The sequence below is a fragment of the Parasteatoda tepidariorum genome, chromosome 9 (genome assembly GCF_982258835.1).
Source record: "Parasteatoda tepidariorum strain Cologne lab strain chromosome 9, Ptep-v5.0, whole genome shotgun sequence".
Classification (NCBI taxonomy): domain Eukaryota; kingdom Metazoa; phylum Arthropoda; class Arachnida; order Araneae; family Theridiidae; genus Parasteatoda; species Parasteatoda tepidariorum.
The window spans coordinates 18,955,689-18,979,128 of NC_141763.1; the positions used below are offsets into that span (position 1 = coordinate 18,955,689).

At 28.2% G+C, this 23,440-nt stretch overlaps 1 protein-coding gene across 1 annotated transcript; it reads right to left on the reverse strand.

The window, feature by feature from the left end:
- Positions 1-1,822: 1,822 nt before the first annotated feature.
- wls (Wnt ligand secretion mediator) lies at positions 1,823-23,406 on the reverse strand. Its single transcript, XM_016051677.3, has 13 exons — positions 23,157-23,406; positions 21,237-21,557; positions 20,400-20,530; positions 18,944-19,105; positions 18,429-18,565; positions 17,353-17,393; positions 16,183-16,310; positions 15,122-15,219; positions 9,754-9,817; positions 9,243-9,386; positions 7,415-7,498; positions 6,173-6,323; positions 1,823-4,101 (listed from the first exon to the last, which is right to left on the reverse strand). Exons 1-13 carry the CDS (start codon positions 23,260-23,262, stop codon positions 3,977-3,979), a joined length of 1,692 nt encoding a protein of 563 aa, XP_015907163.1. The 5' UTR covers positions 23,263-23,406; the 3' UTR covers positions 1,823-3,976.
- Between the last annotated feature and the right edge of the window lie 34 nt (positions 23,407-23,440).

The window sequence follows — 23,440 nt, forward strand, 5'->3', positions numbered from 1 at the left end:
AGAAAATAGATTTTCCCGGATAACAGATTTTTAAGGTAAACAAACAAAACATGCATTATTCAATTAAAATAATAAATAGACAATAATTAATGATAATCCTACACATCCATCAATTTCTTATACATTGAATGGTCTTTAGTTTACTTAAGTTTTATGTGATAATATATACAGTAAACCCCCCGATACGACGACCCGTGTTGTCCAAACGAAAACAAACATTTTTGAGTAAGGTCGCTATATCATGATTGCATAAAATTAGTTCAAATATTTTTTATATTTCATAAATACTGGGTTTATATTAACAAAAGCATGCTATACCTTTAACAGAATTATGAAACTGATTTATATGCAGTTTTTTATAAGTCTAAAATAAAAGTATTATTTATTATAATAAATTAAAGAATAAAAATATTTTTAAATTTTTTCAAAAGGCATCTTTATATATTGCTAATTAACTTTAAACAGCCTATCAATGATTTTTCAATATTTTGAAATTTTCCTTCACGAGCTTTGCATTTTTCATAAAATTATTACAAACATAACTATTGAACATTATCGAGAATACTGTTCTGAATTGTTCTTTAGCCTTTAGAATTACATTCCGGTTTGTAATTCTTACAAACATACAGCTTTTCAAGATGTGGAATAATTTAACAATTTGTGTTATTCAATTTATTTAAAGTTTTTAGTTCAAGTGTAATGCTTCGTACTGAACATAGCATTACACTGGTTCAAAGTCATTTTTGCTGAATAACATACCCCCAGAAAACTTTTCAAAATGAAATTTTGAACCTTCCAAACCTTTGCTTGAATCTTTCAAAATGAAATTTTGTAAGGTTACAATTATATGGGAAACCCAGATTTCTAAATGGTGTTGCAATTACATTCTCTAAATTCTCAAAAGTGATTAGCAATCCAAATAATTACAATTCTTTTAACCATAGATTATATCCAAGACATTCTAGGTATAGACTGAGTGGTCCTGTTATTCTTTCTTCATAGAGAATAGAAGATTTTTTTATTTATTGCGCTGTAACATCCAAAGAAAAAGCGGTTTGAATAGTTTACATAAAAACTTTGTTATCGACTGACTCAAAGTCAATGAAGAATGTTAGTAATGAAAGCTCAAAAATGTCTTGCACCTGTTTTTGTAATGATTTTCTGGGTCATCAAAAAATGAAACAAAATTGCGGTCACTATGATGTAATATATGGTTCAATTTGGACGTTCGACTGGACATTAAAATAGCATTGTGTTAGTGGAAGAGCAAACAGAACTTCATAAAGCAGTCATTATAATGGAAAGGTTGCACTAGCAGGGGTTGTGCTAAAGAGCGTAGATTGTATAAAGAAAAAAAAGCAGTGGATAATTTTAACCTTCCCTTTCATGAATAAATTCACATTTTTTCTCTTCCCTCTCCCCATTTGATGTGAAGAATTAGCAACACAGATAATCAAAAAATAAGCAAATAATAAAACAATAATAAAAATAAAAAAATAAGCTTCAAATTCCAAAAATAAATTAATTCCATTTAATAACAAAATATTAGACAAGGGACAGAATTGAAAAAATTTTTTTTAAGGAAAAGTTATAATTTAAAGGAAACAGAGCATATCTGCTGGTTTTCTTTTGAATACAATTAATGTTCAGTTTAATTAATAATCTTAAAAGTTTGTTATTCTTTTCGTGCTCTTGTCTCTTCTACCACTTTTTTAGTGTGCTTCCGGAAACAGAATGAATGTTTAGCTATCTAGAGCTCAGAAAGAAAAAATTAAAAAGAAAAAAAAAATTATCAATTTTATTTTTTAACTGCTAGAGTAAATTTGTTATTTTTTTTTTTGAAAAAAGAAAACACACTAGTCTTGAAAATAGTTTCAAATAAAAGGACCTCCAAATATGGGACGTTGTACTGCATATGTACATACTAATAAATATATATATATTGTTTAAAAAACACTTTTTACTGTAGTAGCAGCTAAATATTAAAGTGCTTAAGATTGCGATTGTTTCTACAGAAATGATAATGAGGACATAAATCAAATATTATTATCTTAATTCAGTAAAACACAGTAACTTAAAATAGATACTGATTTAAAATATCTTGTAAATAAGTTAACACGTATAAATGTTAAAGCACAACAGATGAAAAAACAACAACTTTTTTTTCATCTGTAAGTTAAAAATGAATTAGCACCAAAAAGAACAATTATAAATGCTAAAAGATTTCTATCTCATGAAAGTGAAAAATGTTATGGATTTATGATCTGATATAATATAATAGCTAATGAATTTGACATTCTAAATGAAATAGTATAAATTAGATTAAAATACACCAATTAAAGAAAAAATTCTTATAATATTTATTAATGCAATGGGAAAGCCTGCTTATGTGTACAAAATCCTAGTATACATGATTTCTACATGTTAAATGCAACACGAATGGAACTCTGTCATGGTATGAAATTACAAAAAATAACTACAGAGAAAACAACATGTTTACAGATTACATCAGTACATAAAAATTGATTGGGTCACAACAGAGTTGGAAGAAATTCTACATTTCAATAATATATTTTATCAATTGAATCAGAGAGAATTGAATAGAAATTAGAAAATTTTTGTCACATGCATAATTTAAATAATTTTCAACAAGATTTCTTTAAAAAAAAAACCATAGGCCTCTTAAATTAGTTTAATTTATATAATGATATAGCTATAGTTATTAAATATCATCATGTAGTAAAAATTTTCATAATTATACAATAATTAAAATTGAATTTTTAACATTAATAATTTAGTTATTTTAGTACATTACAATTATTTGTTCTCAAATGTGCTATATTTATCAAAGAAATATTTTTAAATACTAATTAGGGCTGCCAATTACGCGTTTTGCAAAATAGAGTGGTAGACGATTAAAGACTAAAGGTTTCAGAAATTTTGCTAGCATTTTAAAATCCTCATAACAAGAGAGCTTTAACAAAGTGGTGTTTCATATGAACTTTTAAATCATTTATATGAAATGGTGTAAAAAATAACTTTAAGTCATCTTTACAAAACAAAGAATCATATATTAAAATAAAAACTTAGCTGCCACAAGAAGAAATTTTCTCAAAAAGCATAGAAAGTTGGCAACTCTGAATAATTTAAGTACACATTTATAATTAAATATGTTGTAAACCTTTTACTGTATTTAAATAACTTATTTATCCTGAATACATGTTAAACTATTATTTGCTTATGTTTATTTAAACCAGATGAATTGTTTAGAAAAATATGATGTATAATAGGAATTTTATAATACTTAAAAACTTTGATGTTATTTTACACTTTTGGTTGGTATAAAAGTCGAGTAGTTTTGATAATACTGAATTTAATTCGGAATGAAATAGAAATTAAACTTATAATCTACATTAATTTTTATTCAATTATATAATTTTTGGTCCTGTTTTTTTATTTAAAAGATTCATGTATTATGAATTCCTGTGGCAGAATTTTCATTGTTTGCCTATCTCACTGAAAGTAAGTAGAAAACAAAAATTTTGAAGAAGGGTCTCAGAGTTAACATTTTAATTACAACTCTAGCTGAGTGGGAAAGTTATATTAAAATAACTTACTATTTTTTGAAAAAATGTATAAATTGTCTTCTGATAAAGTATAAAATAGGAATATTTTTCAACATTCATTTTCAAAACTTATAATGCCCAATATGAAACTTAAAACATTGCAATATTTAAAGTAACATAGATTCCATATAACAAACACAGTTAAGTAGAAATAATTCTAACAAAAGGCTAAAAATAAAACATGAAAGTAATAACAGTATAAGTAATAACAGGCCATAAAGCTTAATAATATGATTAGGTGAAAAAAATGAAGAGTAGTTCTAAGTATCAAGTCGACAATTTTCACATTGAATACTGGTTGATTGATTGCTTGCTGCGTAGAAAAAAGATTTGTTATTGGACGAAAAGGACTAATCAAATGCGGCTTTTTTAGCAAGACCTGTTAAGCTGGAGATTTCAGTGGGCTCTGATGGTGATGGTTCAGAGGTCGTCAGGCGACTGAATTCAATTTCTTCTTGAGTAGATGATACAGCGTCTAAATAAAATATAAGACGTGTGGTAAAAACAAAAAGATAGATTATATCAAATTTGAATAAAGTGCAAATTCAATTTTTTGGTATGTATAGTCCCCCCCCCCCGAACTTCAAGAGTCATATTTAACTAAACTCAGTGGCGCGACAGCCCACAGCCAAGGCCTACTGTGCCCATCTCAGTTTTCTTGACCATGGGCTCTGGGGTGCAGGAGCAGATGTTCTGGTCAGGTGGTCAGCCGAAAGCGGAACTCCCTGTGCTTAGTTCCCAAGCATGCTTGGTACTCATTTATTGACTTACTGAAGGGATGAAAGGTTGAGTCAACCTTGCCCGGTCTGAGGATCAATCCCAGGACCTGTGGCACTGGAGCGCTACCATTCAGCCACCAGGCGTGGATAGTCACATTTATGGGGGGGGGGGGAACCTCTAGGCTTTTTCTTGAAGAAGTAGTGAATGCCGAGACAATTCACCAGAAAGTAGCTCAGACCTAAATATTTGGAGGGAAAGTGGTGTCTTAAAGGGGCATCCCTTATAAGGTATACACTTCATATTAACTTATTAAAAATTATTATTTTATTTTATTTTAAAATGATGTGAAGTTTTTTACCACTTATCAGTCATGTGGCCCTCTGCCAATAACTTCAGAAAATTATATATAAAAAAATAATTTAAAAAAAAAAACAATAAAGTGTTTTGTTCACATAAATGTGGGAAACACTATAGTTTTTCTACGGTAAGAGCTCCTCCCCACAAAGTCTGACGCTGTCTGCTGCTATAGAAACAAGAATGGTGCCTTTCAGGGAGGATAGCTTCTCTTCCCTCTAGGGCTAACGCAATAGACCGAAGAAAAAGATTCCTCTTTTTTTCGCCAACCCCACACTCTTACTTGAAATAGTTATGCCTCGTTACCATAGTCCAGACTAACATGGGTCCAGACTAACGTCTAGGGGAGTTCTTACTTCAGACAAACTATATATGGTTTATGTGGAGATTAAAACCGAGTAGCTATTTCCTCTTGTGCTTAGGGAATTCACTCATTTGATCATTTCTTATCCAGTTTATTTGTAGTAAAAGTACAGGACAGTTGAAAAGTACGGATATTGAAGTTTATGGCCAATTCTTTACAGTAGTAAAAATATTAGAAAATCCCATCCATTTTCCTACCTAAAAAAAGGTCTTGTCAAGTTAATTGTAAGCCATAAGCTAAAAAATGGCCTTATAAAAGGTTAAAGGGCTATTAGGCTCTTTTGCAGCCAGGAAAAGGACTCTACTACTTCCATATCAACCAATGAAAAATCACTTAAATATATCTTCCTTATCTATTAACTATATAATTATTTTTTAAAAATTAATACTTTAAGAGTAGTGGTCCGAAAAAATACAAAGATAATGTAGTTTTTCGGACCACTACTCTTAAAGTACTACTTAGACCACTACTCTTACTCTGCTACAACTATAACTACTTTGTTACAAATGTAGTTAACTACAACTACTTTTTTTAAATGTAGTGACTACAAACTAGTTCCGAATCGTAGTGACTACTTCACTACTTTAAGGAGACGAACGAACTGAAGAACTTAATTCACACCTATGTTCAAAATGGTTTTAAATAAGATATTAGCTTACATTAAATATAAGGGAATGATTAAGAAATATGAGCCAGCTTGTTATTTCAAATTCGTTATTTCGAATTTGTTCATTTAACCTTCAACTTCTTCTGATACCTTTTTCGACAGTAGCTGTGTTTCATTTAGGAAATGATAAATTATCAAATACTTGAAATTTTTTAATTGTTTTATGCTAGGTAACTTTTTTTTAGCTTTTTAACGATGAAAATATCTTAACATAACTTTGGAACAACATAACATAATTTCTCAGTATTATAAATACTAAGTTTAAAAAGTTTTACAATTTTATTTTAAAGTTAAATGTTTAGACGATTATTCACCATGGAATAAGAGTTAAGTGCTCGTAGTGTCCAGGTTTCCATACTAACAAATTTTCATGGAAAAAACATTTTGTTATAAATTTTAATTGTAAAAAAATAGAAGAAAAAAAAAAAGAATGCAGTTTACCTGACTGTGCTGGATAATACTTGTGTGAAGGTGCATAAAGTGCAAGCAGTGCAATGGTGTACAAATTCCACATACCATAGACACCAGTGAAAAAGGCAGATGTGTACTCCATTCTAATGTCTTTATCCCATTTCCATTGACCTTCACTCACCTATTACATTGATAAAATAGTGAATGACGCTAGTAAAATCATGTCAATCAATGGCAGAAACGTTACTTTAATTTTGTGAACAAATTGTGTTGGAAAAAACAAACAGAAAACCCTGAATAACTTTTGATTTAATAATCAGATCTTCACATACTAGAATTAAGATCTACACAATTTTAATAGTTGAAGGATTTCAACTTAAATATAATAATTAATTAGAGAAGATGATATTTTAAAGTTATTTATTTTTACTAAATAAATATACCCTTACTTTTAATTTTCCTATCCGAAATTTGGAAAATTGGTTTTAATAGTTTGGTTAAGAGAGCAGAGTTGAAAATTCAGATCCCTTAATTTCAATTTACCTGCTGCATATTTTCCTTCTCTTGAGAACTTTTTTCAGAGAATTGAAAAATTATTCACCACAGAATTTTTTTTTTTTAACAAGCATTTCATCTTTACTAAATATCATTGGTCAGACCCTCAAAATATTAAGATTGCCTCTGGGTACGTAAAAATCTGATTATTACATCATTATTCATAAGTATTTTTTCACATTGAACATTTAAATCAATCTTCTGTAAAGAAAAATGTTCTCTATGTGCGGTAGATAAGCCCGGCCACTATTATTGTTGATTGGTCTAATAAAAATAAAAATGAACTACATAAGAATGGATCAATTTAAAAAATATTTTGTTAAACGACTAAAATTTAACTAAATAAAAAAATAAAAACGCGGCAGATAAGACCGTCCACTACTATTGTTGATTGGTCTGATACGTCTGTCATGCATCAGTTGAGGAATGGGAGATCAACGCTTGCGTATGTTAGAAGGGAAAAAGTTTCTCTAAAGGGTAAAAATAGATTACCTACTTCAGGTAAGATGAATTATATCTCATACTTAAGTAGAACCATTACTGATTATATGAAAAGAGAACACTTTAACTTCTTTCTTAATTATTCTTGATTACAACTTATTATTTTGAGTCTATGATTTCTGGTAACGATTTGGGCTTGTATAGCCGGCCGATATAACAATACATATAAAACTGGCAAAAAATAATCATAGCTTCTCAAGTTTTAAAATTTCTCACCTGCCCAATTATGAATGATATGACAGTCAGAGCGGCACAGATTACAGTCGTCAACATCAAGAATTTGAAACGATAAATGATGCCCTGCAAAATATGGAAAAATGTTGTTTACAACTACTTATTTTCAACATTTAAAGAGAATAAAGTCCGTCACAAACTATTTTAAATATTAATCAAAACATGATTTACAGGAACTAACAAAATTTAAATGAAATTCCTTACATATTTGTCACAATTTAAGTGTAGAAATCAGTTATTCTACAGATTTTTTAGCCAATGAGCAGAATAACAAGAGTTATTTGTTAAAAAGCCAAAAAATTGCTTTATTTCTTTAATAAATTACTTTAAAAAAATTTATTTCTTTAATAAAAAATTACTTTAATAAATAAGGTCATCCACAAACTATCAAGATAATCTATACACTAGCTACTAAACACTCATTGGAGTGAATATAAGATATTTGCTGGAACAACAGCAACCTTTGTGTGTCATTAAACTAACATAACTTAATCTTCACAATCTAGAAAATCAAGCAACTAGAAATTAACAAAGATCACAACAGATGATAGAATCAATCAACAATCACTTTAAAAACTATAAGTTAAAGTAACAAGGAGCTTCAAATATCATTACAATTAAAGAAATTAAATGTCTTTTATTTAGTATTTAATATTTAAAAAAATTAGCACATTAGTGGATAGAAAGAGATAAATTTTTGAACTTTAACGATATGGAATCTGTTAATGCACACATTACATAAAATTCTAGATTCTACACTTCAACCAATTACCCTACTTAATCTGCAGATTAATGGCTCTTAAGATTCAACGGCAATTAGATAAAATGAAAAACTCTCTGCACATATTGATTAGCACTACTAGTTTCAATCCTTTCATTGCCACTTTATTTTGGCAAAATTTGTTTGAAAAAACACTGATTTTTTTTACATGTGTTTCAATTTTATAGAACTCAATATTGATTCCTACCACAGGGATAGTAAAACACGGAATAAAACTGAAAATAGAACAAATGTTATGTGCATACACTTATGTTATTTCACTTATCAAAAAATTGAAAAAATGCCTTAAATTTAAGCAAGAAAAAAGTGTATGTCAGAAACATTTATTGTCATTAATGTTTTAATAAAAATATTGATGCTAAATTTTAATTTTTTATCTAAATTGCGTGAATACGAATCTCAACGTGTGATTTTTAAATTAAGGATACTAAAGAACTTCCAAGATGGTGAAAAAAATTTCCGCGTATATTATGCAGGTATGTTTAGTGGTAACATAACTAATTTTACTAGTCATTAAAGACAAACAAAGTTTGTTTATTGGTCTCATAACAAAGTTTTGCAGCTTTCAATTTCTGAGAAAAGAAAAATTATCAACTAAAATAATAATTTGCACTTCAGTATCACCACACTTCATATATATTCCTATAGCAGAGGTGCCCAGTTTTAGACAGAACCAAAATAAAAACAGAAAATGAAATTACAAACATTTGACTGATTTGATACTTGAAATCTAGTAAGAATCTAATAAGAAGAGAAGAAAAAGGCAAATATTAGTAGCACCTCCATACTTTATTTAGCAACTAGAATTTTTTAAATACCCCATGCCGTCAGTAATCACCTGCCTTCATACTGACTTCTTAATTTCAATGCTCTCATTTTCTCACTTTTATCAATTAATTGGCAAAACCCAATGAGCATATAATCTTAACTTTACTTTTGTCAAGTATTCTTCAAATATATTTTAAGGGAAGTGATATATGAACACCTTGTACATGCATAATTGTTTCATTTCAAGCAGGCATGACTTACTTCATAGTACATCCTCCTGGCACTACTCATACTTGGCAAGGTATTTCTTTTGAAGCCTATATTTTTGAAGACTTTAAAAACTAAATAACACAAAAACAGGAAATATACACCAGCTGACAATCCAGCCAAAATGATGAATGCTAGCTATTGCTTAAATTAAGGATACGATATTAAAATAAATTTTGATTAGAATTTTAAATTAAATTTTTGCCTACAAATAACAAAAATTCATGTATCAACATGTTTCAGGAATCCAACATGACACAACACACAAAGAAAAAACACACATAAAATTAATTAAATTGTCACTTCACAAAATCTATGCAAATGCTAAAAATATAATGTAAATTTAAAATTACAGTTCATTGATTTACAGCTCATTCATTTTAAAATATTTATAATCAAATACTACATTACAGTTTAAAAAAAAATTTTTTTTTAAACAATTTAAATACATTAATATTAAACATGTTAGATTTAAAACAAACTTGACAGACACGATAAAGGATACAGATAATTTAGAGCCAACAGTGGATGTCCATATGCTGAAGAATGGATTTTTTAGTTGAACTCCTCTAGAACGGAAAACATTAGAATTACAGAAAGCTTAAAAAAATCCAACACACAATTTAAAAAAAAAAATTATGCACTTTTTAATTTATTTAAATTTTAAAATTAATTACTAATTCAGATTTCCCACTGAATCTAAGGAAGCCATTTATGGTTAAAACATATCCACTACATAGCTGCTAACAGGAAATTAAAAAATTCTCCAGTTGACTTAATAAAAAATTTTACATAAAATATTATACCATCTATGAATAACAGATACTAGACACAGGGAATTTTAATCAATCAGGGGAAATAAAGTACATGACTGTAATTATATTTAAATTGGCAGGAGCATTTTTTGTAAGCAATAAACCTTAAATGAACATTAAAATAGAAACTATTAAATATATAAAGATATATTTCTAAATTCATAATTCTGAATAGTATATATTTCAGTTCAGAGAGTTTTCTAGGGTAAACTAACCAGTGAAGGAACACTTTAGCTTCGCTTGCCTTTTAAAAAATCATATTAATTTCAAAATTCGTAATTTCAGTTAAATGACTGTGTCAACATATTTGTTACTAATTGCAAACTATGCAAAAAAAAAATTGAGAACTTTCATAATATTGTTTTAAAGTTTTGGGGATTCAAATAACAAGTAGTAAGAAGACCCAGTGAAGGAACAGCTCCTACCAGTGAAGGAACACAAAATTGCCCAGTGAAGGAACACTTAATTTTGGTTATATTTTAATGCTCTTTATGAATTTTTTAGCCATACAAATACAGTCGGACATCTATTTAACGAACTTCCATTCTACGAATTTCCCTATTTTACGAATTTTTTCGAGGAACCAAGAGCATTTTGGAAATTTTTTTGTAAAATAACTTCCATATAGCGAAGTGAATTTTCTATTTAACGAACTTTTCATTGAGATCCACTTTCCCTATTTTCCAAAATATTTCTTAACATTTTAAACTTGTTAAAGAAATTTATGGGGGAAATGACCTTGAATTAATTTTCGAAGCCACTGCTTTATGAAATGTATTACTGTTTTGTCTAAAAATTATCTTAGAAAAAGCAGTAAATTCCCTTTTTATATGCACTTCAAACGAAAAACTCACTTCAATTTAACTTAACGCAAGTGGTAATGTATGTTTAAAATTACTTTTATAATAAATGCAACATAAATTTAGACTTTTTTTAGTTGAAAATGCATATAGCATGATAGTGTAACACTGGATAATGTTTTGCTCTATTCTTGCTTTCCATGCAGATTTCTTTTATGGTTAAGATTTTTAAAATGTATAGTAGATACTAGTTTACAAGATAAAAGTGTATCAATTGCTCTTTTAATTATGTCTAGTGTTTAAGAATTTAAAACCTGTTTTGTGTTGTTTAAGTATTTTAAGAGGTGATTTTCTATTTAACGAATTTTCCATATAACGAGCTTATTATTGGTATTTAGTGATTTTGTTAAATAGAGGTCCGACTAAAAACAAGACTATTTGTGAAATTATAAGATACAAGTACTTGTAAAATACTAACTTTTTTCTGTAATCATGAACTAGAAATTAAAGTGATGTTAAATACAAAATAAATAAAAAAAAATCATTCTTTCTTATAATTTGACAATCAAATCTAAATCATTGTGTCATCCGATGCTGTTTATTATCATTATTATTTTATCACCTTTTTGTTTACTCTTTTTCCTCTTATTTCTTGAAGCTTTTTTTCCTTTTTTAAGTATTTTTTCTTTCTTTTTCTTTTCCATGTTCTCTTGTTTTAATGTTTTTTAGATCTTTCAGCCTCTTGAAATTTTTGCCATTTCTCTGAAGTTAGTGCAAAAGGTAATTTATTCGTTTTTCTTCTTATTTGACCTTTCTTTTTATCATCAATATTTGGCCAATGTAAATGGTTCTTCCAAACTTCTTCTGATTTTTCAGCAACATTTCTAGAATGCCTTTCTCGAAAATAGACGGGGGAAAGGTGTCTTGAAGTTTGAGGCAAATCCATCTCTTGTTGACTTATATCTAGAGGATCTTTAGAAGTACTGATTTTACTTACAGAATCATTTCTTTTTTCAACTAAGAGAATCAGCATGAGGACTCATTTCAAATTCGATATGTAATATGCATTCGTTATCAATACTAGCTTCAGTTCCTGAGTTTGACTTAACCAAGTGGTCTTCTTTTAATACGTGCTTCTTCCATATTGAAAAAAGTACAGGCTCTTGGACATTTTCGATATAAGACTCTTCCGCCAATGCTTTTTTAAAAACTTACAGCATATCTTGAGGGATTTCCCTCTCAACCTTCTGAAGAAATTGAGTATCGTTTCTGTTTAACTTTGCTTTTTGTTGAGGAACTTGCTTCTAAATTCTAACATTGTAAAGTAGTTTCTATAAATTATATAATCACGTTGCTATCCTATAATGATAGCTTATTAGGAGTTCTTGGTGCAAAAGCCAGCGAAAAAATGCTCTATTAAAATTTTTATGATTATATTTAATTAGTTTTCGATTTGTAAACATAGTTTATTAAGTTGCCTAACATTTGATGTAACTACACACCCCGTTAATAAATATAAATTATAATTTTTTCTTAAATTAAGCAGGAATTATTCATAATTAAATTATTTCAGGAATTATTCATACAATTTTTAACAAAATTTCGGTTGTCCTCTATATAGCAGAATTACTTATCCTAGAGTCATGTAAAATCATATATCACACATTACTGTTCATTCACTGGAAGTATTCCCAGTGTAGGAATATGCCTGTTTCTTCACTGGTTAGAAGCTGTTTTTTGTCTTTTAAACAGAATTTTGATGTATAATATGACTAAAAGTACAAGAAAATTACAAAATTTCTTTTATTTTCATTAACTGAGAAATGAACCCAGTAAAGGAACACTTGTTCCTTCACTGGTTTTTCATCATTTGGTGATCCAGTGAAGGAACATGACTGTTCCTTCACTGGTTGGAAGTTGTTTTTTGTCTTTTAAACAGAATTTTGATGTATAATATGACTAAAAGTACAAGAAAATTAAAAAATTTCTTTTATTTTCATTAACTGGGAGAAAAACCCAGTAAAGGAACACTTGTTCCTTCACTGGTTTTTCATCGTTTGGTGATCCAGTGTATAAACACCCCCTTATCTCAGTACTTGATTATGCTATGGTGCTTTAAAAAAAATAAAACGTAACTTCAATAACTATATTTTGAATTCTCTTTTTCACAGTGAGAAAAATAAGACTACTACATGCAATTAATTCCACTTCAAACATATAAGTACAAACACTCACCTTATAATTTTTTCAACGAAACAAGGTGTTGCAGATATAATAACAAATTCAAAAATTTTTTCTGAGAAATCTATTTGACCAGGTAATACAAAATATTGCTAGATGACTTCCTATTGTTTGGCAGTAAGCTATGGTTACCAATCAATCTAAAGAAAAACTTTCAAATTCTTATTTTTAATCAATATATATGAAATGTTCCTTCACTGGGTAGTGTTCCTTCACTGGTTGGTTTACCCTAGCATATTTATGAATAACATATTGGCTAAAAAGTTCAGTATAACAAGAAATAATAATCCTATTTAAAAAAAGTATTTTTTTTTGGTTCAGCTTCGTTTTCTTAAATTTAAACTCAAACCTTACAAAAAGAGCAACTTTAACAGAGCAATGGGCCATTAGCAATGGTTTAGTATTCATCGTTAATAAAGATTTAAAGACAATACTCATATGGAGGTGCAACATTACCACAGTTAAGATCGGATGGCAGATGGTGTTAGTAATCACCTGAAATCTGCACCTCACTTCCCAACCATGGACTTAACATTAAAGTGGTTTCCAGATAATGATTGCAAAAAGAGCTATCTAATTAAACATCCAGTCTTAAATACAGAGAATTAAATATTGGCTTAGGCTGTGGTTCATGAAGACTATCCTCCACACCAATTGGCCAGCAGTTTAATAACTGAAAACTTTAATAATTTTTTTTTTGGGAGAAAAAATTCTTTTTACGAGAGCTTTACATATTTAATTAATTAGATGAAGCAAATGTATTCTTATAATAATAAGTCAGGTAAAAAAAAATTACCAGAAATTTTTTAAATTAGAATTATTTTCTAAGACAAATAAAAATCATGGCATTTCGTTTTTTAATTAACTCTCTCATAGGGCTATTTTTTCTATTAATGTTATGTGAAAATATTTTTGAGATTGAGATAAACACCTAAAAAGTAATTTATTTAGCTTTTCATCAAAAATTAATTAGAATTTTAAGACAACTTTTTTTGGTTGAAAGGTGGGTCGAGCTTTCAAAATTTTTCTAACGCAAACAGGGTGCGTAGCCAAATTTTTCAACAAAAAATAAGCACCTTTTGAGCACTTTTCAAGCATTCAAAAAATATTTTTAAGCACTTTAAAAAATCTCATAATTAGACAGGGTTGGCAAGTTTTTGACAGTTGATGGTTTTATCCGGTTTTATTTACAGTGATGAAGACGATGGCGTATCACAAACAATGAAATTAACAAGAGAAATGAAATTTTCTATCACTAATAGAGAAAAAAAATTGACAATGTTTAGTTGGTCCCCGCAATTAGCAAAAATTCGAGAGATTTTTCAATTCTATTACAGAGGTGGAAAATGAGATTTTTCGTTTCCATTACAGATGGCGGAAAATGAATTCTGAAATTGAGAATCTCTTGCAAAATGCAGCAGGGTTGCACGAGATAAAAATCCTTACCACTGAATCCAGCTCATTATACGTAAGTGCGGACCCGCAAGTATTTCATCAAACATGTAAAACAAATGGTGTTTTCATACACTACAGACCAGCGGTATGCCGAAATAGATTGGGGTTGATTTAATTCTGAAAACGTTGAATGTCTTTTTGCATAATTTGCGGCTTAAAACAACTGGGTAAATAAAAATATCATATTTTGGAAAATTAAGCACTTTTTAATAACACCCATGGAAAAAAGCACCTTTAAGGGCTTTTAAAAAATGCTTCGCACAATGGCAAGAATTGTCTACAAATTTGTAAATAACTGAATTAATAAACTGTATGTTCACAACTACAAAGTAACTTGATGAAGAACTGAGTTTCTTCTTGACCCCACGCTTTACTTCACTGTTATCGACATTTATCTAAATTAAGTTCTTTTTTTGCCCCCTTGATTTTTTCTGAAGTTAGCAGATGGTTGGTGGGAAACCCAGGAATCAAGAGAAACTGGATAAATCCTATAGTTTAGAGGAAAATCCAGCAGTGTAGGCAGAGATGCCCATATATTTGAATTAATATATGAGGTGTTTACCTTTCACACATATCAAATATGAACAAACAGAAACAGCCTACAGCAACAGAAGTAAGATAGTGCCAATAACTTCTAAGCTTATTCCTTTCTACATCATCCTACAATAAAAAAGATACAAGTTAAGAAATATTTTTATTTTTCTGCAGCAAAACATATTTCGAAAAAGAATTTATTTAAATAATAGTTATTATTTTGATTGAATTTTTTCTAAGTGGTTATTGTATTTTATAACCGTCAATGAACAGCTGATCCAATTTTGGGTTTGCGACTACTAATATTTAACTTTGTAGCGTTGCAATTTCAAAACAATCCAGAATACAAAGAAACTCCCCCCTGAGGTATGATTTGTTATGGGAACATGGAGGACTTTGTGATTAGACAGATTTAACATGTATCAGTCACCATTTACTGCACGGGGAGTATTCAGCCGGCCGGGTTCGAACCCACGACAGTGTGTCCATGAACCAGGGCCATCAAAATATGAACTGTAACATAGTATCAAGAAGGAACAATTTAATGAAAAAATAAGTAAGAATCAACTTTGCAATATATACATCACAGAAGCAAGAAATAAAACCTATCATTACATTACACAGCTGTTAGTTATGATGCACTTTTTTTCTTGTTGAACTATGACAGAAGCAATACAAAAGGAAATTAGGGTAATAATTTATCTTATGGTAGTTTTAAGTAATTTTGTTCAACTTTTCTGAACAATGGTTGCTCTAATGAATAACTAAAAAGAACTACATTCGGTTTCGTTAAGAAGAAAAAACACAAAACCTTCACATTTGTAAATGACAAACTTCGTATGATGATTCAATGACATTCAACAAACAATAAATGTCTTTGATCTTGCAGGTTCCATATTGAATTTACGTAATTGAAAATAAATATATTGTTTATAACATCCAGTAATTTATGAAAGAAATATTAAAACAAAATTAACATACCTTTCTACCTTCCTAAATTTTAAAGGCAGCCAAAAGAAATGTTTATTTTATTAGCATCACATTGAATATCAAAGTCAATACAAACTATAAGCTACACATTGGACTTACCATTAGATGCTCCCCACAGAAGACAAGCCAGAAACTGAGAAGAGAGGCATAGAATATACCCTGGCGAATATCACTGAACAAAAGCATAAATGGCATGTCAATCCAAAGAGATAAATATTCCAAAGGCACTAAAAATAGGATATCCCACAAATAAATTAAGTTAATAATAATAAGATTAAATTGTAAGCTTAAAACTAAAGTTGCAATTGAAAGGTTTAAACTTTTGAACTTTATTGGCACAAGAAAAAGAGGAAGACCTCTGTGTAGAACTAGACATTGGAAGTAAAAAAAAAAACAGTTAACAGTCTAAAGGGTTCATTGGAGGAGTTTACTGAGGCAGCTTTAGCCTGCAATAGGCTGTAATGCATTTAAAGAAGGAAAAAAATAGTCTTACGAATTAAGATCTTTTTAAAGATTTTAGGAACCTGTATGATAAGCATCGAAACAATAAACAATGCTTGAACAGACTTGCCAATTTCTTTGGTTTTTAGCGTTAGATTTTTCCAAAATATTTAAATTATTAATATTTAAAAAATTATGATTTAACATCTGATTAATAACTATTTTGACCACCTCAATATTTAATAATTCCAAGATATTTATAAAAGATCTTAATAAAGGCACACTGTGAGGTTTATAAGAGCTAGTAAAAAAACAATTTTTTCCCCTTATATTGTTAGCTCATAGCCATTTTCAACAGGGTAGTGAGATAGAAATTCTGGGTTGGAAAACATACACAAAATATACATGGATAAATAGTTTTAACAGTTTACATCAAAATAACTGTATAAATTACATAACAAATAAACTATTAACGAATAAACTGCCTCTTATTTATATTTTTGTTGAGCTATATTCAAGAAGAAAATTTTTCCTTGCAATCCTCCTTATATTTTTCAAAGATATTAATATATTATGCTTAATATTTTGTCTTAATTGAAATTACTTAATCATAATAATAACAAAAAAAAAATGAAATGTATGCAATACTGAAAAAGACATGTAATAGATTTAAATACATAATATACTTTTATGTGAGATTCTACAGTTTAAAAAAGTTACAAAATCATACGGTTAATTTATTAATTAAGTTCAGAAACATAACAAAACAACAATATTTTAAATAATCAATTCCAGAAGATAAAAATATATAAAATGAAAATAACTTACAATTTAACAAGCTAAGGGATATTCCAAGGAACAGCAGCATTCTAAAATATAAATTGAAAATATATTTATAAACAAACTTGCAAAAAATAATCAGATTTTAACATTCAATAAGCTCTCATTAAATTGTTTATCTGAACGTATGCATTCCTCTATGTATTGTGAATTCTTTGACTGTAAAACTATTTCTCTCTCTCAAACTAATGAACTTTTTAAACACTAAATCTAAAAGTAGAATTAAAATTTTTACTTTCGACAAATAAATAAATATATAAAAAGTAGTCATATTTTTTGATGTATGAATATAAATGCAGTTTATTTATTCTCAGCTTTATAAAGGCAGTTTGCATCAAATTTTGATAAAAATTGAAATTTCAGGGTAGGATAAAGATAAGTTATCTTTATACAGATACACAGGGTGCAATGGTACAGAAGCTTTTCAAATAATATTTGAGTAAAAGTTCTATACTTTTGTAAAGTAATAATTTTTTTCCACTTTAAATTAGAAATAAAGTTTTATTTTTTAAACATAAAACACATTCATTTTTACAATATACTAGTATAAAATGCCTATGGCTTATTTTTTTTTAAATTTGTTAACTTTTGTGTCCTAAAGAAAAAATTCTCATTAAATTATTTATTTTTATTATTTAATAGTATGTTTTGAGTAAAAAAAAAATATGCATCAGACACATTTTGTATTAAATTATATAGCTTAAAAAATAAAATATAGATTAAATGTCATTACCATCTTTTGTCAGAGACAAACATTTTACAAGAAATTTACTATATTATGAAGGTTTTACAAATATAAATGCATACAAATTCTAATATGATATGACAGTCTATAAAATGTATAAAAAATTCTATAAGAATAATTTGTTTATTTTGTTCTACACATCATTTTGTATATATTCCCAACCTGCTCTGCAATTTTTTGTTGCGAAAATCAAACTTCAAAACCATTTCTGGCTTGTAGGAACCTTGTAATGTTAATTCCCTTTTGCAAAGCAAGCCCAAAAATTGAGAAACAACTACATTTATTACAATGAAATAGTAAAAATAAAAGTTGGTCTTACCTTTCAACTAAAATTGGAGCTCTACAAAGAAGGCATATACGCTTCCAGTACCAAATCAACACCAACAGAATTACAGGAAAGAATACTGTCTTTAATGAGACCCAAACTTTAGTGAAACCACCATTCTGATGAATTATCTTAAAAAATAACAATAGTAATTCTGTAACTGACTTCAGTTCATTAGTTTTATTAAAATCATAAAATAAAAGAAATACAAGCAGTTTCACAACACTTGAAAATAATAGCAATTTGAATATATAATTAGGGTTATATATAAAAAACCAAAAAAATCATACTAAAATGTCTTTTAATTATATCAAAATCTCTAGCAAATGTTTTTATGAGTACAATTTAACAAATTTTCAACAGCTATTAATTTTGGAAGTTTATAGACATTGAGACCATTGTTTAGAATATTGAGAAGAAAAACAAATCTAAATTTCAGCAAAATGCAGAAGGATTTCTAAAATTTTTAATGTGTAGTATCCCAAGATACTTTTAAAAACAATACTTACAACAGTCCACATGTCATCCACATGCCCAATTCCTTCGTTTAAAGATGTTTTTCCAGAGAAATCAATGGGCACTCGTATGTTTATTAAATAGTAATCATGGTGTACACTCCCTAATTCAAAAAGTGGTAAAACATCACAATCATAATGATATCCATCAGTCTTCTAAAAAGAGTAAAGAAAGTTTTCATTCAACCAAATATTTCATTTAAAAAAAAATTCATAAGATAATTCTAAAATAAAGAAATAAGAAACAAAGTAATTTTTCAAAGATGTAGAATACATTTCACAATAGAGAGCTTTAAGGAGTTTTTTTGGAAAAATTATTAATAAATAAAACTCAACGGACATGACGCTAATAACCTAGCTTTACATTATTCTTCATTTATTTGCTTGTGATTTGCATGCCAAGAACCAATGCTTTCAAAAATGTATTTTTTAATACTAAAAACTATAGAATTTTGAAAACTATAGAACTGAACAATTTTTTTAACATCAAAAAATTTTTAAGAAAAAACAAAGCTGCCTTGTTTTATTTTTGAAATAGTGATTTTTAAGATTAAAATGATTTTTGAGATTAAACAAATATTTTAATCAAATTTTCAAGATTGAAGCAATTATAATAGAAAAAATAAATTTTTATTACAAATATTTGCACATATTGCAGCTGATCAGAAGTCTGATAATTTAACTAATTTTTTTCCTTCAAAACTGCTAGCTTTACATCTGAGATATTCAAATGTAACTTATGTTAAACAAAAGATATTTTAATCACTTTTTTTTTCTCTTCCAGTTTATTGGAAAGCTGGATCTGACAATTATAATAAAGTAGAATTGCTCCTTTCTACATCACAATTTAAGCTATGCTAGGAACATATATATAAGTAACCATGGTAAAAACCATGCACCTTGATCATAGCGAAATTAGTACTGTTTTCAGTGGCCGAACTCTGAATTACACATTACTAGTAAAGAAAAAGGATCTACTACATTGGTAAACTGTTGTTTAATTCACAGCTTCTATGTAGATAAGTTTGTTTTGCTAAGAAAACTCTCAAATGATCTCTTGTTTTTAAGCTATTCTTATTGGTCATTACATGAATAAAAATTATTTTTAGTCCACCTTACTATAGATTTAATAAAGATTGATACACTAACAAACAATAATGATTTTGTCTGACAAGTAGCACTGTTATATTTACTTTCAATAACCTCTGCTCTAAGTAAGGTAAGACTGAGTACCTTCTTGATGTGTGTCCACGTTGAGCCTACGAAAGCTGAAGTAGCGCAAAGGAAGATGACAACTACATACAATATAACATTGAACTAAAGTTTTATTGACCCTGGGAAAAAATTTACTTTGATCCTTTTCTCAAATCACGAAATGCCTCAGTTTTATATTTTCTTTGATGTTGTCAATTTATTAAATTCTTTTTTAAATATTTAAAAACTAAGTTACCTTGTCATCATCGATAGAGCATTTAAGTTCTCTTGTTTCAGTTGAATTTGCTAACAGCTGCCATTTATCATCTGGATCCCACTTGTTTCGATAGCCCAACTTTACATCAAATGTAATTTTAGGGTTTTTTGCTGAAAAAATTATTAAATAAAATCATTTTCAAATAGTATAGTTATATATGAATACAAACAGTTAAAAAAAGTTTTATGATCAAAAGTATCAATTCAACTAAAACAACATTTACTTTTTAATTTCAAAGATGTCTTGACAAGGCATAAACAAAATTTTGATTTGCTTATTCTATATTTGTAATTTGTTATACTATTTTAACAATTTATTAGGAGCAATTTTGAAAGACTCAAAAGATTCATGTGATCAATATCAAAAACAGTAAATCGATTTCCGTTCAAGTAAATTTAAAAAAAGCAAGACATGTATCACAATGATTAATCAATTCTTTTGTTACAAATCTGAATTAGTAACAAAATCTCTACTCACAGTCATACTTTATTAAACTATAAAAATTGTTATTTTTTTATTATTTTTTTTATGTTTCAAAAAAAAAAAAAAAAAAAACGAAACTTATAGACTAGAATTATAAATATATAATAGAATTATAAATTTATAGAAATTTGGTATTTGTCTTTTTAATTGATTGCGTCAAGCTTAATTAATGAAAAAAAGAAGAAAAAAAAGGGAGAAGTTGAGAAAGAGAGAGAATAAAATAAAAACAACAAAAAACTATATATATAATTATATATATATATTGCCATTAAGTTAAGAAAGAACAAAAACTGAAATAAAAGTTATATTTAGACATTGGAGTAATAATCTTACTCATGGGATTTTGCTTCATGAAAAGTATGTCCAGAACGAGCAATGCATTCATTGTCATCATCCATCGAGAATAATCCAGAGTTATTCCATTTTTGGGAAGCGGTGTTTGGAAAGCAAAAACAATATGATTGGGAGTAATATTTGGATCATTAATGATGTCAGGGCTGTCCAAATCAAGGTCATTAAGGATTTTGCAATTCACACTTTCCATCTTACTTCCTCGAGGTATATGCCACACTTCATCAAATTGTTTAATTGATAGTGGTTGTTGCATCAGACATTTAGTTGCTAGCATGTTTTCCGCATTGGAAGGGGCTGGAGCTATTGAAAAGAAGTATTTCAATCATAATTATGATACATTTAAAAAGCTTCAGTAATTAAGAATGTTCATAAGTACATAGTGCTTTAATCACTAGTTATTTATCATAAAGCTTTAATTTATTGTCTTCGTAAGGATGATAAAAAAATAAACACTCAAAGAATTGGCAAAATAATAATTATCAACATTCTGTGATTTCCTTAATTACTCAATGATTTGCTGATAATATTATTGGTTCATTCATTATTATTAAGTTACTAATTAATAAATTCTCTTATTTGTTTCATTTTATACCCAGGAATCAATTTTAAATAAAATTCAGTTGTTTACAGTTAATCATGAAGTAGGAGCCACTAATTTGATTAATATAACATTTAGTTACAGTAAATACCTAAATGAAATAGAACTGCAACTTGGATCCTTTCTAGCTTTGGTAGTAAAAATGCGAAATGACTAGAAAAAGAATTTAAAATTATAGATGCTCATCGACACTTCACATTTTTACAATTAACGATGCAGAAAAACAAAATTTTGCTCTTAATAGTAACAGTGTTAACAGAATTAATGATATACAGATTCATTAGATAAAATATCGTATTTGAGTTAAGATCTGCTCAGAGATGAAAAAAAGGAAAAAAGATGTGATTGTTGCGTGGGAGAAGCAAACATATTGAAGTTGCGCAGAATTTCTTAGCCTTATCTTTTTAAAAGATTAAGGGTTCAGATCTCAACACCTATGTTCTTCGAAAGAAACATTGCTTGTTGTTTTTCCTGTAATACATATACTCTGTCTAGATAAACAAGGAGCATTCAGATAAATTCTGAAGCAAAGGGTATGTATTGAAACTTAGTTGACAGTTAGAAATAATTTGCATTATATTAGACTGAATGTCTGTAGAGGGTATTGTATGTTAGAGTGATGAAAATGAAGAAGTTTATTAAATATGGAAAAATTAAATAGCTATAGTATTGATTTTTTTAATTAAGAGATTTGATCATTTATGTGCTTGACAGTTCGGCTACATCATTGATGTACTCGTTAAATGCCTAAGTGTCATTTGGCAGAAAATTTGTCAGTTACATGTTTTTACCTATTTCAGTTATTTTCTTGTAGTTATATTTTATGAGTATATCATTACATCTTTTTTATCACAAAATCTATATATTTTTGTTTAGTTCTTATTACTGATTTTGAACCTTCACAGATTCTTGACTTCGGTAGACACAAATCATTAATATAAATTTTTCAATCACTAGGCACATTTGTCATGGTTAAGATTGGTTTTATGCTTGTTTCTAAAACCTTACATTGCTTCACAAACCTATTTCTTGAGAAGCAATTTTAAATTCTTGATTTTCTATCGAGATATATAGCAAAGAAAAATTATTTTATGCCTAAACAAAACAAAAAAATTATAAGAATGGTGATATTTTCAAGAATAGCAGAAAATTAAAATTTTTTGAGTGAATGTTAGAGTAAGCAAATGACTGAAGTTTATGAAGACAACAGAAAGTAATACACAATCACAATGAAATATTAATAGAAAAATTTAATTTTAAAAAAATCAATTGAAATTAACACCAGGAATGTTAGATTTTACCGATTAATCCTCCGATGAGAAAACAAATTATTTGACACAACAGGAGACCTGAGACGAGATATCCTAATTTACGACCACTAAGGTTTTCTAGAATTGTACCAGCCATTATTTAAGACTTTTCTTTAATCATCAAATTAATTGTCTATTTATAAAGTTTCATATAAACCTTGTTTAACAAAATGCCGAAGCAATTTTTGACAAACACAAAACCCAAACAACAGCTCATTAAAATTCAATAATAGGCAATTTCAACGGTTTTAGTTAAGGAACACTCTGTTAAAATT

What these genes read in the sequence shown, in the direction of transcription:
- wls (XM_016051677.3), bottom strand. Translation starts at nt 23,262, where the DNA reads ATGGCTGGTACAATTCTAGAAAACCTTAGTGGTCGTAAATTAGGATAT. An exon ending in TCTCATCGGAGGATTAATCG is followed by an intron (nt 21,558 to 23,156) that starts GTAAAATCTAAC and finishes TCTTTTCAATAG; the next exon opens with CTCCAGCCCCTTCCAATGCG. An exon ending in GCTCTATCGATGATGACAAG is followed by an intron (nt 19,106 to 20,399) that starts GTAACTTAGTTT and finishes TACTCTTTTTAG; the next exon opens with AAGACTGATGGATATCATTA.